At 43.5% G+C, this 19475-nt stretch overlaps 1 protein-coding gene across 2 annotated transcripts in view; it reads left to right on the top strand.

Moving 5' to 3' along the window:
• Positions 1–15117, top strand: part of dicer1 (dicer 1, ribonuclease type III) — a 216910-nt gene extending 201793 nt beyond the window's left edge. The window contains exon 28 of one of the 2 annotated variants that reach the window (XM_061695434.1): positions 14400–15117. In XM_061695434.1, coding sequence (XP_061551418.1) covers positions 14400–14671 — 272 coding nt within the window. In that variant the 3' untranslated portion in view covers positions 14672–15117. The remainder of the gene's footprint in view (positions 1–14399) is intronic. The other variant, XM_061695435.1, reaches the window with a different exon arrangement.
• The last annotated feature ends 4358 nt before the right edge of the window (positions 15118–19475 follow it).

The raw sequence follows: 19475 nt of genomic DNA, 5'->3' as shown, positions 1-19475 counted from the left end.
AGAAGTAAAGAACATATTTTGTCAGATATTCAAAAACTGTTTTTCAAAAAATTTTAAATGTCTATTTGATTTTATAAAATTTAAGCAAGCTAGTATCGTTTTTACTGTACTAATTTCTTTCAGCTGGATTTAGGGGAACTTTATTGCCCTTCAGTGAAATGTGTTCCTTTCTTTTTGTGCATGTGCCAACATACTGACAAACCTAAGGACCTCAAGCCAAGTTTCCTGATGTCATGCATCCAAAATAATTATTTCGATAAATTCTTCAGAGACCATTAACTTGGTTTTATCAGACTCCGAATATGTGATCGGCCGGCTCTGGTTAATAGGTCCTCGTGGGTCATAAACTGTAAATTGAGATATTCATATTTTCTAATTGTACATTTAATTCACTTCAAAATGATATATAATACCCTGAAGTACCTGAAAATTTTGAAGTTACAGCAATTTTAACGTTGCCAAGTTGGAGTGCCTCGTTTTGTGAAAAACGTGGTACATACGTCTTTCAAAGGTCCATCGCAACCATTACCTTAGGAAAAAGATATTGACCACAACTTTCAGGAACTGTTGATAGACCACTGGAAAGTAAAGTCCAATAACAGGTAAGGACATCATCAGATATTTAACCCTTTTAACCCTGACCTCTCAACAGAGGAAATCGGCTGAAGATTGTGATTCAGCCGCAACCATCCATGCATCCATTTTCTACCGCTTATCCGAGGTTGGGAAGAGGGGGCAGTAGCATTAGCAGGGACGCCCAGACTTCCCTATCCCCAGCCACTTCATCCAGCTCGTCCGGGGTATCCTAAGGCGTTCATAGTGTCTCCAGCGTGTCCTGGGTCGTCCCCGGGGTCTCCTCCCGGTGGGACATGGTACACCTCACCGGGGAAGCGTCCAGGAGGCATCCTAATGAGATGCCCGAGCCACCACATCTGGCTCCTCTCAATGTGGAAGAGCAGCAGCTCGACTCTGATCCCCTCCCGAACTTCTCACCCTATCTCTAATTTTGGCCATGTGTATCCGGGGTCTGTTTCTTTCATTCATGACCATAGGTGAGTGTAGGAATATAGATCGACCGGTAAATTGAGAGCTTGGCCTTTCGGCTTAGGTCCTTCTTCACCACTACAGACCGATACAAAGATACTGCAGACACTGCACCGATCCGCCTGTCGATCTCCCGTTCCATTCTTCCCTCACTCGTGAACAAGACCCCAGGATACTTGAACTCCTCCACTTGGGGCGGGATCTCTTCCTTGACCTGCAGAGGGCACGCCACCCTTTTCCGACTGAGAACCATGGTCTCAGATTTGGTGGTGCTGATTTTCATCTCAGCCGCTTCACATTCGTCTGCAAACCGCTCCAGTGAGAGTTGGAGATCACGGCTTGATGAAGAAAACAGAACCACATCATCTGCAAAAAGCAGAGATGCAATACTGAGGCCACCAAACCGGACCCCCTCTACGACTAGAAATTCTGTTCATAAAAGTAATGAACAGAATCGGTGACAAAGTACAGCCTTGGCGGAGTCCGAATCTCACCGGAAACGGGTCCGACTTACTGCCAGCAATGCAAACCAAACTCTGACACTGGTCGTACAGGGACCAAACACCCTGTATCTCTTGATTCAGTACCCCATACTCCCGTAGCCCCCCCACAGGACTCCCCGAGGTACAAGGTCGAACCCCTTCTCCAAGTCCACAAAACACATGTAGACTGGTTGGGCGAACTCCCATGCACACTCGAGGGTTTAGAGCTGGTCCACTGTTCCACGGCCAGGACGAAAACAACACTGCTCTGTGATGAACGGAATAGAGGCTAGGACCCAAAAATGCAAGACTCCAAAACAAATGGACAGTTTCCAAAAAGAGAGGTTTAATAGACGGGCATAGGTCGGTACACGGGCAGGCAATCCAAGAAGGGCAACAGTATCCAAGAACATGAGGCAAAGAGGCAAGGTCGATAATCGGAACAGGGTCAAAGTCTTACTGTGAGTCTGTGACAAGGAATGCTGGAACGTGACGACAAGGTACAACGAACTGGCAACGAGTGGGAATGAGACACGAGGTTAAATACAATCTGTAATTAGGTATGAACGAGGCACAGGTGGTGAAGATGCTCACAGGAGCAGGTGTGTGAGCAACGAGAGAGAGGAAGACAAAACCTGGAACACACACGCACACACACACACACACACACATGACAGTACCCCCCCCTTAACGGCCGGCCCCAGACGGCCCTGGGGCCCCTGGATGCGCAACGTGGAAGTCCCGAATGAGCGAATCATCCATGATAAACGCAGACGGTACCCATGAACGTTCCTCAGGCCCATAGCCCTCCCAGTCCACCAGATATTGAAACCCCCTCCCCCTCCGACGAGACGACAACAGCCGCTTCACAGCGAAGACAGGGCCCCCATCCACAAACCGGGGGGGAGGAGGGGGCCTGGAAGGCGGGACCAGAGGGGAGTCCCGGGCTGGTTTGAGTAGGCTGACATGAAAAGCAGGGTGGACCCGCATCGACCTTGGGAGCCTCAGCTTCACGGTGACAGGGTTGATGATCTTTGTGATGGGGAAGGGCCCAACGAACCTGGGAGCGAGCTTCTTGGACTCCACCCGGAGTGGAATATGTTTGGTCGAGAGCCAAACTCGCTGACCCACTTTGTAGTTCGGGGCCGGTGTCCTCCGACGGTCAGCAGCGGCTTTGTAGGACCATCCCTGGCGCAGCAGCATCTGTCGGGCTCGCTCCCAGGTCCTCCTGCAGCGTCTCACCAAGGTTAATGCCGCTGGAACTGTGGACTCAGGGGCTATGGCAGGAAACAGAGATGGTTGGTAACCATGCACAACGTGAAAGGGCGATAGACCAGTGGATGCAGAGGGGAGGGAATTGTGGGAGAATTCGACCCAAACCAATTTCTGAGACCAGGATCGCGGATCCTGTGAAGCGAGACATCGGAGCCCCGTCTCCAGGTCCTGGTTCAGCCTCTCGGTTTGGCCGTTGGTTTCAGGATGAAACCCAGATGACAGACTGACGGTAGCACCTATGAGATTGCAAAACTCCTTCCAAAATTGCGAAATGAATTGGGGACCCCTATCAGACACCACATTCTTGGGGAAACCATGGAACTTAAAAACCTGATTAATCATCAGCTCGGCAGTGTCTTTAGCTGAGGGGAGTTTTGGAAGTGCAATGAAGTGTGCCATCTTAGAGAACCTGTCAACAACTGTAAGAATGGTGGTATTGCCTTTAGAGGCCGGTAATCCTGTCACAAAGTCTACGGAAATGTCTGACCAAGGACATAGTGGTATTGGCAGGGGTCGCAACTCCCCAGAAGGACGTTGATGAGAGGGCTTGTTGGCAGCACATACCTGGCAAGCATTGACATAATCAATAACATCCCTCCTAATATTAGGCCACCAAAAGCGCTGTTCGACCACTGATTGAGTCTTGGCAATGCCTGGGTGACATACAGTGCGGTTCGTGTGAGCCCAGTGGATGACTCTTCCCCTTAAGGTCGGAACCACATAAAGCCTGTTTTCAGGGCAATCGTCAGGGCTAGGAGTGTCTTTCAGAGCCCCTTTAACCGCCGTTTCAATGTCCCAAACAAAAGCGGAAATAAAACATGACTTGGGCAAAATAGTCTTTGGGTTGGACAAAGAATTCTCTTCGGAGAAAATGCGTGACAAAGCATCTGGCTTACGATTTTTAGAACCGGGTCGGTAGGATAGCGTGAAATTAAATCTAGTAAAGAACAGAGCCCATCTAGCCTGCCTCGCATTTAATCTTTTAGCAGTCTTAATATACTCAAGGTTCTTGTGATCTGTCCATACTAAAAACGGAGTCTGTGCCCCCTCTAGCCAGTGCCTCCACTCCATCAAGGCCACCTTGACTGCCAGCAGTTCACGGTCACCAATGTCATAATTTTTCTCAGCTGGGGTCAGTTTTTTGGAGAGAAAAGCACAAGGATGTAATTTATCATCCTTGAGAGATTTCTGGGAGAGCACTGCTCCTATTCCGGCATCAGACGCATCGACTTCTACCACAAACTGCTGTTGGAGATCTGGCAAAGTAAGGATGGGAGCGGAGGTAAAGCTCGACTTAAGTTTTTGAAACGCTGCCTGACAAAGCGGGTTCCATGCAAAAGGTTTGTGTGGCGAGGTAAGATCATGCAAAGGAGAGGCTATAGAACTGAAATTCCTGATGAATTTTCTGTAGAAGTTTGCAAACCCTAAGAACCTTTGTACATCTTTGCGTGACGTGGGAGTAGGCCAATTAATTACTGCATCGACTTTGCAAGGGTCCATTTTGACTTCACCTTGAGCCAGGACAAAACCCAGAAAAGAAACTGACGCCCTGTGGAACTCACATTTCTCAGCCTTAACATATAGTTGGTTCTGCAGTAACTGCTGCAAAACAGAGCGGACATGAATAATGTGAGTCTCCTCATCCGGGGAGAAAATCAAAATGTCATCCAAATAAACAAAAACAAAAACATTCAGCATGTCACGCAGGACATCATTGACGAGGTTCTGGAAAACAGCTGGAGCGTTAGTAAGCCCAAAAGGCATTACCAAATATTCATAATGTCCTGTTGGTGTGTTAAATGCTGTTTTCCATTCATCCCCCTCCCTTATTCTGACTAGATGATATGCATTTCTTAAGTCCAGTTTGGTGAAAACCTTGGCTCCCTCCAGGAACTCAAAGGCGGTGGAGATGAGAGGAAGAGGGTACCTGTTTTTTACAGTGATATCGTTGAGACCCCGGTAATCGATACAGGGTCGCAGGGTCTTGTCTTTCTTGTCCACAAAGAAAAATCCTGCTCCCGCAGGGGATGAAGATGGGCGAATGAGGCCGGCTGCCAGTGATTCCTCCACGTACTCCTTCATGGCCTTGTGTTCCGGCCCTGAAAGAGAGAACAACCTGCCTCGTGGGGGTGTGGTTCCAGGCAGCAAGTCAATAGCACAGTCATAAGGTCTGTGGGGTGGAAGGGATTTGGCCTTGGACTTGGAAAAAACGTCTTTAATATCCTGGTAACAGGTGGGCACTTGAGATAAATCAGGATCCCCAGATGGGGTCTGTGGATTGTCCTTAGAAACATGACCCTGAACATCACATGGCGGCTTGAAACAGTTCCGGGCGCAATTGCTGCCCCATGACATAACCTGCCCAGAGGACCAGTCAATGTGGGGGTTATGTAATCTCAACCATGGGTTCCCTAAGATAAGGTCCTGATTCATGGCGTCAAAAACATGAAAACTAATGCGTTCCGAGTGAGAATCGGGAAATGTCAATGTGAGTGTTTGAGTGCGGTGAGTGATTTTGCCCATAAAACTGCCGTCTGCAGCATAGGTGTTGCGGTGGCGTTTTATTTCAAAGGTTCTAAGGTGCATACGTTTAACGAGGATGGAGTTGAGTAAGTTTGCGTCAGAACCAGAGTCAATTAATACAGGTGTATGAATTTCTTGATCAGGAGAGCATAGTGTCACTTTAGGAAGAACCCGTGTAGGGTCTTCCTTCATCAAATTCAGACTCACCTCTCCCGTGCCCTTGCTACCGGCACCGGCAACTTTGACGTGACAGTTGCTCACGGAATGACCCAACTGACCGCAGTAGAAGCACCGCCCTTCCCTCAGCCGGCGTTGACGTTCCTCAGGGGAGAGACGGAACCTGCCCAGTTGCATGGGTTCCTCCGTGGGGACGTTAGCCAGTGGGCTGAGACCGGAACCAGGGGATCTGTCTTGGTTTGGCTGGTCACCGAGGCTTGTCCTCAAAGTGCGCGGTGACGCAGCCTTCCGCCGATCTCCATCCAGCTCGCGATCCAAAAGCCTCCTGTCGATTTTTACGGCGAGAGCGATGAGAGTGTCCAAGTCGGTCGGCAGGTCTAGCGGCACTAAATGATCCTTGACGGCGGGGGATAGTCCTTGAAAAAAGGCATCGAGTAGCGCCCGATTATTCCAATGACTCTCAGCTGCTAGAATGCGAAACTCAATCGCGTAATCTGACACCCTGCGCATGCCTTGTTGTAAGGTGACAAGGGAGCGAGCTGCCTCACGATCAGGAGTGGAAAATTGAAAAATTTGCTCCATCGTCTTTACGAAAAAAGCCCATGAATGACACGTGGCGGAATTGTGGCTCCATTCAGCAGTAGCCCACGCCTCCGCACGACCAGTCAGGTGGGAAATGACGAAAGCGATCTTTGCCCGCTCGGTGGGGAAGGCAGCTGCCTGCAGCTCAAAGTGGAGTTCGCACTGCGTGATGAACGGCTTAATGTTCCCAGAATTTCCAGAGAACCTCTCCGGTCGAGAGAGCTGTGGGCAGACAGCAGCGGAGGTGGCAGGTGGCTGCATGTTGACTGTTTCACATGGAAATACCGTGGCGGTATTGGGTGTGGTGCCAACTGGTTCCTTGTCTTGGATAATTTTCATAAGAAGTTCAAACTGTGAGGCCACCTGTCTCATCATATTGTCCTGATGCCTTGACAGTCCCTCTAGATGAAGGTGGAGGGCAGCAAGCTGCTCATCCTGCTTCGAGAGGCGTTGACCCTGCGCTTGAAGGGCTTTGCGCACCGGGTCTGAGTCTGCTGGGTCCATGTTATGGCCAGTTCGTTCTGTCATGAACGGAACAGAGGCTAGGACCCAAAAATGCAAGACTCCAAAACAAATGGACAGTTTCCAAAAAGAGAGGTTTAATAGACGGGCATAGGTCGGTACACGGGCAGGCAATCCAAGAAGGGCAACAGTATCCAAGAACATGAGGCAAAGAGGCAAGGTCGATAATCGGAACAGGGTCAAAGTCTTACTGTGAGTCTGTGACAAGGAATGCTGGAACGTGACGACAAGGTACAACGAACTGGCAACGAGTGGGAATGAGACACGAGGTTAAATACAATCTGTAATTAGGTATGAACGAGGCACAGGTGGTGAAGATGCTCACAGGAGCAGGTGTGTGAGCAACGAGAGAGAGGAAGACAAAACCTGGAACACACACGCACACACACACACACACACACACACGACACTGCTCCTCCTGAAATTAAGATTCGACTTCCCGACGGACCCTCCTCTCCAGCACCCCTGAATAGACCTTACCGGAGAGGCTGAGGAGTATGATCCCACACACACCATCCCAGTTTGCCAATCCAGAGGCACTGTTCCCAATGTCCACGCGATGTTGCAGAAGTGTGTCAACCAGGACAGCCCCACAACATCCAGAGCCTTTAGGAACTCCGGGCAAATCTCATCCACCCTCGGGGCCTTGCCCCCGAGGAGCTTTTTAACCATCTCAGTGACCTCAACCCCAGCGATAGGAGAGACCGCTTCAGAGACCCCAGACTCTGCTTCCTTATGGGAAGGCGTGTCGGTGGAATTGAGAAGGCCTCCCAATCACGTCCTTCCAAGTCTCACTGTCATTGCCCACGTGAGCTTTGAAGTCCCCCAGCAGAACGATGGAGTCCCCAGCGGGAGCACTCTTCAGCACCCCTTCCAAGGACACCAAAAAGGGTAGGTACTCTGAACTGCTGTTTGGTGCATAGGGACAAACAACAGTGCGGACCCGTCCCCCCACCCGAAGGCAGAGGGAGACTACCCTCTCGTCCAATGGGGTGAACCCCAATGTACTGGTACCAGAGCCCAAGCCGTTTGTGGAGGTATACCTTGTCGGAACTTCTCGACCTCATGCACCAGCTCGGTCTCTGTCTCTGCCAGAGAGGTGACGTTCCATGTCCCTCGAGCCGGCTTTTGTAGCCGAGGATGGGATGGCCAAACTCCTCGCCTTCGGCTTCCACCCGGGTCACACTGCACTTGACCCCTATGTCCCCTCCCACAGGTGGCGAGCCAATAGGAAGGGGGACTCACGTTCCCCTTTCGGGCTGTCCCCGGCCGGCCACGACCAAAAAATAAAAGCACACTATGCTTACAATTAATCTCCTGAAGCATCATCATCCTCACAGGCAATGTTCAGCCTACAGGGCATGATGCCCACTTCGGATTTTTTGTTCAATCCGGTCCTTTTATGTAGTCGTTCACAGAAAAACTAAATGTGACTTGTCCGTGATGTCACACGCATGCGCACAAGCGCGAGGCGCCGTGTTTATGGAAGTCATGACGCATTTGTGGCAATATCAAGTGTTTTGTGCAATCAGAAACAACATTTTCTTGTATTTATCAGTTGTAAAGTATCTTCATTTCGCCACTGACTGTTTTATGCTCCTTCGTCCGCCTTTTGTTGACCTTAGTTTGGATCCGCGTGCCGTGAATGTCCATATTACACTTGCGTCGATACATATCCGATTTATATCCACATATGAAAGAAGCCTGGGTCAGATATCAAAATATCCTAATTTTACTATTCACATTGGCATTAACAAATACGATGCGTGACATTGGGCAAAAATTTTTTTAATTGACCTGCATTGTGAACAGTCTGCAAGATAATAGTCCCCCATAAGCTGATGGTACAGTATGTCATATTGTGTAGCAGCACCATGCAAGTTCAGTGCACTCATCTCATTCAATGCATCGGCCACCTTTTTGACCTGTTTTTCACTCTTGGGGGCCAGAATTAATTGCTCCGAACAGTTACAAATCATCCAACAGTTGATATCTTTTAAATATACTGACCATCATTCATTTCAAAACAGATGACATCAGAGGTGTCCAAACCTTTTTCTCAGGGGGCCACATACAAAACACCAAAGGATGAAACGTCCACTTAGAAATTCTTCAACTTTAGTAAACATGCACGGTATTTTTGGAGAAATCTTACATTCGAAAATATTCATCTGCTCTATTTTTGTCCATTCTGTGAAATATACCTTGCAACATGCGGACTCTTTAGCTAGAGTGGCTCATATGTGATTTATACAACCCCAATTCCAATGGAGTTGGAATGTGTTAAACATAAATAAAAACAGAATACAATGCTTTGCAAATCATGTTCAACCCATATTTAATTGAATACACTACAAAAACAAGATATTGAATGTTCAAACTGATAAACTTTATTATTTTTAGCCAATAATCATTAACTTAGAATGTTATGGCTGCAACACGTTCCAAAAAAGCTGGGAGAGGTGGCAAAAAAAGACTGAGAAAGTTGAGGAATGCTCATCAAACACCGGTTTGGAACATCCCACAGGTGAACAGGCTAATTGGGCACAGGTGGGTGCCATGATTGGGTAGAAAAGGAGCTTCCCTGAATTGCTCAGTCATTCACAAGCAAAGATGGGGCGAGGTTCACCTCTTTGTGGACAAGTGTGTAAGAAAATAGTCGAACTGTTTAAGGACAATGTTCCTCAACGTACAATTGCAAGGAATTTAGGGATTTCATCATCTACGGTCCATAATATCATCAAAAGGTTCAGAGAATCTGGAGAAATCACTGCATGTTTGATGAGCATTCCTCAACTTTCTCAGTCTTTTTTGCCACCTGTCCCAGCTTTTTTGGAACGTGTTGCAGCCATAAAATTCGAAATTCATTATTATTTGCTAAAAACAAAAACGTTTATCAGTTTGAACATTAAATCATTCAATATAGGTTGAACATGATTCACAAATCATTGTATTCTGTTTTTATTTATGTTGAACACAATGTCCCAACTTCCTTGGAATTGGGGTTGTAAGTACATTGTATTCTTGAAGTCCAAAATGAGTTTTATCTAGATATTAACCATGTAATAACCAATTTCCCAATTGTGGAGGCAAATTAGCATAACCCAAGAGTTTCCTTAAGAGTTTTCACTTGGTAAGATTAGTTACTAACAAAATATCTTAGGCCTTAAGAAAGCTCCTAAGGGGAAAAACTGTTATAGGAGGGAGGACAACTTACAGTTAGCCCGTGTATTAAACAGAGATGATGACGGAAAGACCTAGAATAATCGAAATATCGAAATTCAGTGGCATGACCTTATAAAGGCCGTTCATGCTGGAGACCACGACATGCTCTGACACCGCGAGAGACGGCGATATTTCCAAGACGAAATTTGCCGGCCGCGCTGCAAAATCAGATTAGCAAGCCCGAGACTACCCCCCCCATTACAGTCAAGAAGCATGCAGGATAACCTCATCTTTTCCAGTATTTCCAAGATTTTACACTTGATAATCCAGAGGTTCAAGTAAAGAACTTTGTCGACAGCGCTGAAAATCCCGAAGGAGACACTCTCTTCCACTGAGTCCACAGACTAGGAGGACCGCAAGCAGGAAACCATCCCCGTCCAATCATCGGCAATTCAACCATTTCCAGCAGAACGTTTTTGTCAAAAGGACAGGAGCTGAAGGGTACAAAGTTTGGGATAAATGACCAGTTTCCATGCAAAATCAACCAGCAATGCAAAGTCCTGTATCCTCGAAAGAAGAATTACCGGCAACAAGGAAAACGCGCCTCACTGGTTGTTGACAAACTATACCTAACATACCGATTCCAAAGTCACCCCTTGGCTCTTCTAATAGATGAGTATTATTTCCAAGTTTGCTCTAATATTTGGTATATAGTGTACAAAAACCATGGAGTAATTTGTTGAGGGGGGTGGAGGGAGAATCATGCGCGTCCGATTGCATGCCTTACTCACTGACAAGACATTGCACTTGTTTTCATTTTACTTATCTTTCTCTATGGTACTTCCTTTTACCTTCTTTATGGCACCCCCCAATCCCCCACTTACCGAATGCTCACTCCCCCCTCCCTGCCCCCACCGTACACATATGTATTCGCATGCTACTTGTGCTTGTACAAGCCCAATTCCAATGAAGTTGGGACGATGTGTTAAACATGAATAAAAACAGAATACAATAATATGCAAATCATGTTCAACCTATATTTAATTGAATACACTACAAAGACACAATATTTAATGTTCAAACTGATCAACTTTATTGTTTTTAGCAAACAGTCATTAATTTAGAATTTTGTGGCTGCAACACATTCCAAAAAAGCTGGGACAGGTGGCAAAAAAGACTGAGAAAGTTGAGGAATGCTCATCAAACACCTGTTTGGAACATCCCACAGGTGAACAGGCTAATTGGGAACAGGTGGGTGCCATGATTGGGTACAAAAGGAGCTTCCCTGAATTGCTCAGTCATTCACAAGCCAAGATGGGGCAAGATTCACCTCTTTGTGAACAAGTGCGTGAGAAAATAGTCCAACAGTTTAAGGACAATGTTCCACAATGTACAATTTCAATAAATTTAGGGATTTCATTATCTATGGTCCATAATATCGTCAAAAAGTTGAGAGAATCTGGAGAAATCACTGCATGTAAGCAGCAAGGCCGAAAACCAACATTGAATGCCCGTGACCTTCGATCCCTCAGGCGGTATTGTATCAAAAACCAACATCAATGTGTAAAGGATATCACCACATGGACTCTGAAACACTTCAGAAGACCAATGTCAGTAAATACAGTTTGGCGCTACATCCATAAGTGCAACTTGAAACTCTACTATGCAAAGCAAAAGCCATTTATCAACAACACCCAGAAACACTACCGGCTTCTCTGGGCCCGAGCTCATCTAAGATGGACTGATGCAAAGTGGAAAACTGTTCTGTGGTCCGACGAGTCCACCTTTGAAATTGCTTTTGGAAATTGTGGACGTCGTGTCCTCCGGGCCAAAGAGGAAAATAACCATCCGGACTGTTATGGGCGCAAAGTTCAAATGCCAGCATCTGTGATGGTATTGGGGCTGTGCGAATGACATGGGTAACTTACACATCTGTGAAGGCGCCAGTAATGCTGAAAGGTACAGAGAAACATATGCTGCCATCCAACCAACATCTTTTTCATGGACGCCCCTGCTTATTTCAGCAAGACGATGCCAAACCACATTCTGCACGTGTTACAACAGCGTGGCTTCGTAGTAAAAGAGTGCGGGCACTAGACTGGCCCCCTGTCTCCCATTGAAAATTTGTGGCGCATTATGAAGCGTAAAATAGGACAACAGAGAACCCGGACTGTTGAACAGCTGAAGCTGTTCATCAAGCAAGAATGGCAAAGAATTCCACCGGCAAAGCTTCAACAATTAGTGTCCTCAGTTCCCAAACGTTTATTAAAAGAAAAGGTGATGTAACACAGTGGTAAAATGACCCTGTCCCAGCTTTTTTGGAACGTGTTGCAGCCATAAAACTCTAAGTTAATGATTATTTGCTAAAAACAGTGAAGTTTATCAGTTTGAACATTCAATATCTTGTCTTTGTAGTGTATTCAATTAAATATAGGTTGAACGTGATTTGCAAATCATTGTATTTTATTGTTTCACACTTCAACATCCCAACTTCATTGAAATTGGGGTTGTATGTATAACCCGTGATATACTCCCTTGTCTTCCGTTTACGTTTTGGCTATGATGAACTCATATACAACACGTTCAATACCTCAATACATATTACCTCCTAACTCAACTCAATATTACCAAGATACTCAGTAAGAAAGTTCCCATTAAATATATAATATTTCAATAATATTTTCTTTAATTTCCCACACACGTACAGACGATACACACGCAGATTTCCACATTCACTTATCGCAATTGTACACTTACCAATAATATGCCAAGCATAACTTTTGTTTCATGGAATGTAAATGGCATTTGTTCACAGGCAAAAGGAATTAAGATTATGGATTATCAAAAAATTAAAAAACGGATCTCTTTTTCATACAAGAAACCCATTTGTCAAAATCAGAAGAAAATTACCTTTCTGATTTAAATTTCAGTCAGACCTTTTCAGATAGCTATAAGAGCATACAAAGAGGAGTCTCAATACTAATTCATAATAGACTACTTTTTACGCTAAATACCACAATAATTGACCCAGACGGCCGATACATAATTGTTCATTCAACTGTATTTAACAACTCATACACATTAGTTAACGTATGTACCCCTAATATTGACGAACCAACCATAGAGCGCTCAAATTAAAAAAATACCAAACAATCACAGTCTTCCCGAATATTAGCTGAATATATGCATGATTTTGGACCTGCCGTCATATGGAGAATAAAAAAAAAATCATACAAAAAGGGAAAACACTTTCTTTTCTTCAACATGATACCTTCTCCAACCTGGCACTTTAATACTTCTCAAGTGAAAGATCCTACATACGTTTTCACTCTCAGCCATTTGCTAAAATCATTTGTTCATTTTTTTTCCTCATTCAGGTACACACAGCACCTCCTATTGACAGAAAGAAACGGAATTAATGTAATTTTTGCAGATTTATTTTAAAAAATAGCTATTCAGACCCTTTGCTGTGACACTTGTATGTTAATATATATAGCTTGGGTGCTGTCCATTTCTTTTAAACATCCTTGAGATGGTTCTACACATTCATAGGAGTCCAGCTGTGTTTGATTATACTGATTGGACTTGATGAGGAAAGCCACACACCTGTCTATAAAAGACCTTATAGAGACCTTTCAACAAGACAACGCCCTAAGCACACAGCTAAAATAACGAAGGATTGGCTACAGAACAACACCGTGACTGTTCTTGAATGGCACAGCCAGAGCCCTGACTTAAACCCAATTGAGCTTCTCTGGAAAGACCTGAAAATGGCGGCAACGTTCACCATCCAACCTGTCAGAATTGGAGAGGATCTCCAAGGAGGAATGGCAGAGGATCCCCAAATGCAGGTGTGAAAAACTTGCATCATTCCCCAAAAGACTCATGGCAGTATTAGCTCAAAAGGGTGCTTCTACTAAATACTGAGCAAAGGGTCTGAATCCTTATGGCTGGGTGATATTTCAGTTTTTCTTCTTTTTTTTAAATCTACAAAAAATGTCAATTCCGTTTTTTTTCTGTCAATATGGGGTGCTCTGTGCACATTGAGGAAAAAAATGAACTTGGTTTTAGCAAATGGCTGCAATATGTGATATTTTTTTTCCTGCTGTGTGATATTTCACTTTTTCTTTTATAATAAATCTGCAAATATTTCAACAATTCTGTTTTTTTCTGTCAATATGGGGTGCTGTGTGTACATTAATGAGGAAAAAAATGAACTTAAATGACTTTAGCAAATGGCTGCAATATAACAAAGAGTAGAATGTTAAGGGGGTCTCAATACTTTCCGTACTCACTGTGTGTGTGTGCGTGTGCGTGTGCGTGTGTGTGTGTGTGTGTGTGTGTGTGTGTGTGTATATATATATATATATATATATAATATGTTGCTTTAACCGGTATTGAGCAAATTATACGAGAATGACCAATTGATTATAACAAAAAAAAAAAAGCATATTGTAACAGGTACTGCTGCTCCCCAATTTGTTATACTGGCTACTTGCAACTGATTGTGAAACTCTTAAAACACAGAAAGTTGAATCATCAAGTTTGGATGAAAATGTTTGTGAGCACTGCTAATGTATTTTGGTTTGAAAACACGCAAGTCATTTTTTTGATCTCCTTTGTGTGTAGCCCCGCAGAGAGAACTTACGACGGGAAGGTCCGGGTTACAGTGGAAGTCGTCGGAAAGGGCAAGTTCAAAGGAGTCGGACGGAGCTACCGTATTGCCAAGTCGGCGGCGGCCCGACGAGCTCTGCGCAGCCTCAAAGCCAATCAACCTCAGGTCCAAAACAACTGAGCTCTTCTCAGCATTAAGCACCTACGCTCTTGATGCTTATGGAGAAAAAGCAGTATTTGCTATCCAACACAACACAATGCTAGGTAGGCCCTACGTGTTATACTAAGTGATGAACGTCTGGGGCAGCCAGGGAACACTGTGTGGAGATGCAACAGAAGAGGCTGACTTTTTTACAACAGATTTGACATCTGATCTTTTTCATTGTTTTTGCGCAAACACAATCTTTATTTTGCTCTCTTTGCTTTGGTGTAATTATGAATGCTTTATTAACATTAAGCAAAGTGTTGAAAATGGTCAGGTTGCAATGTGTATTGCTATTTTCCCTCTTAACCTCATCAGTAATTAAGATGATGCATATGCCTGTTCTGTTCTCACTTTGTGCATAGTTCAATAAAAGTGTAAATCGATGTGTATAGCTAGGAGAAATACAAGAAATGCTTAACTCCTCAGCCTGTGCATTACAGCCAGTCAGTTTGTTTGTTTAAAAAATGCTAGCAGCAGACGTACAGTAGCTACCAGATTCCACTGGAGAGAAAAAAAAAAAAAAAACACGATCGGTGTTTTGCGATGGGGAAATTGTATTTGTAATCATTCTTCCACTTCGTCTTCTAGGGTCTGTAATTGAGAATGGTGTGGTCGCATTGACACCAAAATGATATAAATAGAAATGTATACGAATCTCTAATTATATTCTTGAGCTCAGAGGCTAAGTTCAACCCGTGTGTCCTGCCAAATAAAGAGGAATGTAAACATTCCCAGTTACTGTAATTTAAACTAGTTTTGAACCGTAATTGGGTTGTATATTGCTTTCTAAAACTGTGTGAACTGGAGTTCTTTGTGTTAAAATCTTTTGGTGTATGACAGTGAGATTAAATGTTGTGGCAATACTTCGGTTATTAGATTGAAATACATTTTCATACTAAGAGTAGAGCAACTAAAAAAATCATTATTGTGATGTAGATGGCTTTCAACAAATAGAAAATCATACAGTTTTGGTGCAAGAGAAAGACATACTGTATCAATTGTCCAATATGCTGCAGACTTTTTACACAAATTGGATACTGATGTTTGAACTCGTTTTCAATTGTTTTTGTGAAAAAAAGGGCACGTGTTAACTTACATCCTATACAAATCCTTTGTTGCGGCTTAGACACGATGGGTTTCAAGTTAATTATGGGAAATAAGGATTTATTTCTCCTTATAGAGTGTGTGTTTTCTTTTGTCTTATTGTCACATTGTCATTTTCTTCCTCAATATGCCCATTTTCACGTCAGTACCTCAGTTAATTGCATGCATTTTCTTGGCTTTTTTTTTCCCTTTTCGTTTGGTGCTATTTTTTTGTATGATGCTTGAATTTCTGATCTTTTTTGCACTGTAACTGTAAAACCTCTTAAGTAGATTTTTTTTTTTTCTTTTGTATTTTTTTTTTTCTTTTTTCCCCCAAATGACATTCAGTTTTTTTTGTTTTGGTTTTTTGTTGATGTCAGTCATCAAGCTGTGGAGGAGTGCCACATTGCTCCGTCTTTCCCTTCGACAGTTGAGTTTGAGGCTAGAAATTTGGGGAGGGGCTGAATAATTTTCATTAGGTTGAGAATTCTTTGTCTACCTTTCTGAGAAAAAAACCTGTCATGAGATGGGTTTGTCGGCCTTTGGAAGAAATCAGATTGCACTCGTAATCATGAGGGACAGATTGAAAATATACCAGTACAATTTCTCTGTTTCTATTAAGAAGAGACAATTACCTGTGTGGGTCCTAAAGTTGGTTTTGCTGTCTGAAATGTGGTCATCGAAACCGCTAGGTGCAATCAGTGCTTCATTGAGTGGATGTTAGTGGCTACCTAATTCAGCTTTATTTGAAAGTGATGTTAGTTTTACTGTTAGTCTCTGACCGAATCAGGATTCAACACTTAGATGTCTATTTCACAAGTTTGTCTCCGTTGAACCTTCCTTGATTAAATTAACTACTGTGTGTGTGATTTGGAGAGGTGGTGTCACATAGAGTAAATTTATTTCTCAACTGTTTCAATTAATACATACGTGTGTTTTCATATTGACAATATGATTTGTATTTTAGGAGCCATGTTTGAAGTTAAGTGCCACAGACATTTCAATTTCCTGTAAAATGCAATACTTTCTCTGAGTGCCATGCTCCTATACTTACAGTACATATTGCCAAAAGTCTGAATTGGTTAAACCCCTCTGATGAAATCACCTTTTTTCCCTTTTTTTTCCTACCAGATATCCCCCATCAGCAGCCTCTTTTACACATAGATACCATAAAATGCTATCACAGATGATGCAGCATTTTTCTATCTGCCTTTTACGCAGATCCCATGGAAGCAGAATATTGTTGCAACTGGGTGTGCTTCATGGAATACTGAAATCAGAGACGTCAGCGCCAGCGTCTTATGATTGACGGAGAGCAATTGTTGCTTTCAACACAGCGTGTCTGAATCGTGGCATTCCCTTCCACACATGCACATCCCACCTCTGGTCTCATGGCTCTGATGTTCTTTCTGAGCTCCAACAGGAAACTTTGTCCCCAATTAACGAGGGGCAGTCAAAAAGTGAAAAGCCCAATTTAATTTAACCTACTAATAATGGAAATTATTTTCAGAAATGTTCACAGTAAGTACTTGTTTGAAGGTTTATTTCCTGCCCCGTTTTGGAAATGATGTCATAGTTCCATGCCCGTCAGAGACAGAGCGCTTGTGACTGAATTTCTTGCTTTTGAAGGGAAACCACCGCGAAACATTTTCAAAAGGTTGACCAAATGTGATTGGGGTTAGTGTTATTAATGATGACACATGGCGATCGACCCGAGCACTATTCCCAAGATGAACCCCTGAAGATGGTCTGCCACTACTTTGTTTCTTACAGAGGTTACTTAGAGCAGGCGATTGCGTGTCTCAATTGACACTTCGAGACTGGACACAACGCTTCCGTTTCCGGTTCCAGCCGGTACGAACGCTTCTGTTTCCAGTCCGAGCCGGCTGGCTAACGGCGGCAGAGCTCAAAGAACGAAATCATTTCATAAACTAATTCAGCTCATTACGTTTACTGAAATTTTTTTTTATTTTGAACGAAACGTTCGCGAACAAAACGACACTATATCAGGAATCCTACTTAAAATACGGGTTTATTGCAACAGTTAACTTACGCACGAAGTCCGCTCTGATAGGAATTTGTCTCCGGTAGTTGGAGCCGCTCTAGTACAACAGACAGTCAATTTACAGAACACTTTGAAGACATAAAGACATTGACAAAAAAACAATTGTGCAAAAAGATGCAGAGTCCTCTAGCACTTAGAGCAGTTCGAACGACTAATATTGCAATAGTCCGGTGCAATGACCATTGTGCAAAGGGCGCCGAGACTTCAAGGAGTGTATGCGGTTTAAAGTGACGAGTAGTGCGATCATCTGGGACAATGTCGGTTGTGCAAATGTTACAGATACTCCTCAATCAGTGTGCAAATGGAGCAGATGCTACTCTGGCATGAGTAGTCAGTATTGGTCAACAATACTTTTTTGGCGAGACAACTACAGTGAGTGCACGAGTCATACATAATTGGAAACAGAAATGTGACAACGAACTCAAGTCAAAAAATTGCCAGCTTGTTGGAATGGAATTATAGGTTAGGTGTTTAAGAAGTTGATCGCAAGAGGGAAGAAGCTGTTGGAATGTCTGCTAGTTCTAGTTTGCATTGATCGGTAGCGCCTACCTGAGGGAAGGAGCTGGAAGAGATGGTGACTGGGGTGCGAAGGGTCAGAGAGGATTTTATACATATATATATATATATATATATATATATATATATATATATATATATATATATACACACACACACATATATATATATATATATATATATATATATATATATATATATATATATATACACACACATATATATATAAAAATATATATATATATTTATATATATATATATATATATATATATGGGTATAGGGTATAGCAGTGTTGGGGAACACTGCTATACCCTATTGCAGCTTCCCCATACACATTTTCCAACCTTTCGAAAATGTTTAGTGGTGGTTCCCCCTTCAAAGCAAGACATTCAATCACAGCTCTCTGCTTCTGATGGGCATCCAACAATTATCTCTTTTCCAAAATGGCTGACAGGAACAGGACAAGCTTTTTTTTTTTTAATGAAGTTGGGACGTTGTGTTAAACATAAAAACAGAATACAATGATTTGCGAATCATGTTCAACCTATATTTAATTGAATACACGACAAATACACTACAAAGACGAGATAAAATCATTATCAAATAATCATTAACTTGGAATTTTATGGCTGCAACATGTTACAAAAAAGATGGGACAGGCTCATGTTTACCACTGTGTTACATCACCTTTTCGTTTAACAACATTCAATAAACGTTTGGGAACTGAGGACACTAATTGTTGAAGCTTTGTAGGTGGAGTTCTTTCCCTTTCTTGCTTGATGTACAGCTTCAGCTGTTCAACAGTCCGGGTTCTCCGTTGTCGTATTTTACGCTTCATAATGCGCCACACATTTTCAATGGGAGACAGGTCTGGACTGGAAGCAGGCCAGTCTAGTAACAGCACTCTTTTACTACGAAGCCACGCTGTTGTAACACATGCAATGTGGTTTGGCATTGTCTTGCTGAAATAAGCAGGGGTGTCCATGAAAAAGATGTTGCTTGGATGGCAGCATATTTTTCTCTGTACCTTTCAGCATTAATGGTGCCTTCACAGATGTGTAAGTTACCCATGCCATTGGCACTAACGCAGCCCCATACCATCACTGACGCTGGCTTTTGAATTTTGCGTCCATAACAGTCCGGATGGTTCTTTTCCTCTTTGGCCCGAAGGACACGACGGCCACAATTTCCAAAAACAATTTGAAATGTGGACTCGTTGGA

The sequence above is a fragment of the Phycodurus eques genome, chromosome 14 (genome assembly GCF_024500275.1).
Source record: "Phycodurus eques isolate BA_2022a chromosome 14, UOR_Pequ_1.1, whole genome shotgun sequence".
Taxonomy (NCBI): domain Eukaryota; kingdom Metazoa; phylum Chordata; class Actinopteri; order Syngnathiformes; family Syngnathidae; genus Phycodurus; species Phycodurus eques.
Note: the sequence above shows the minus strand (reverse complement) of the source record. Positions and strands in the feature narration are given on the sequence as shown.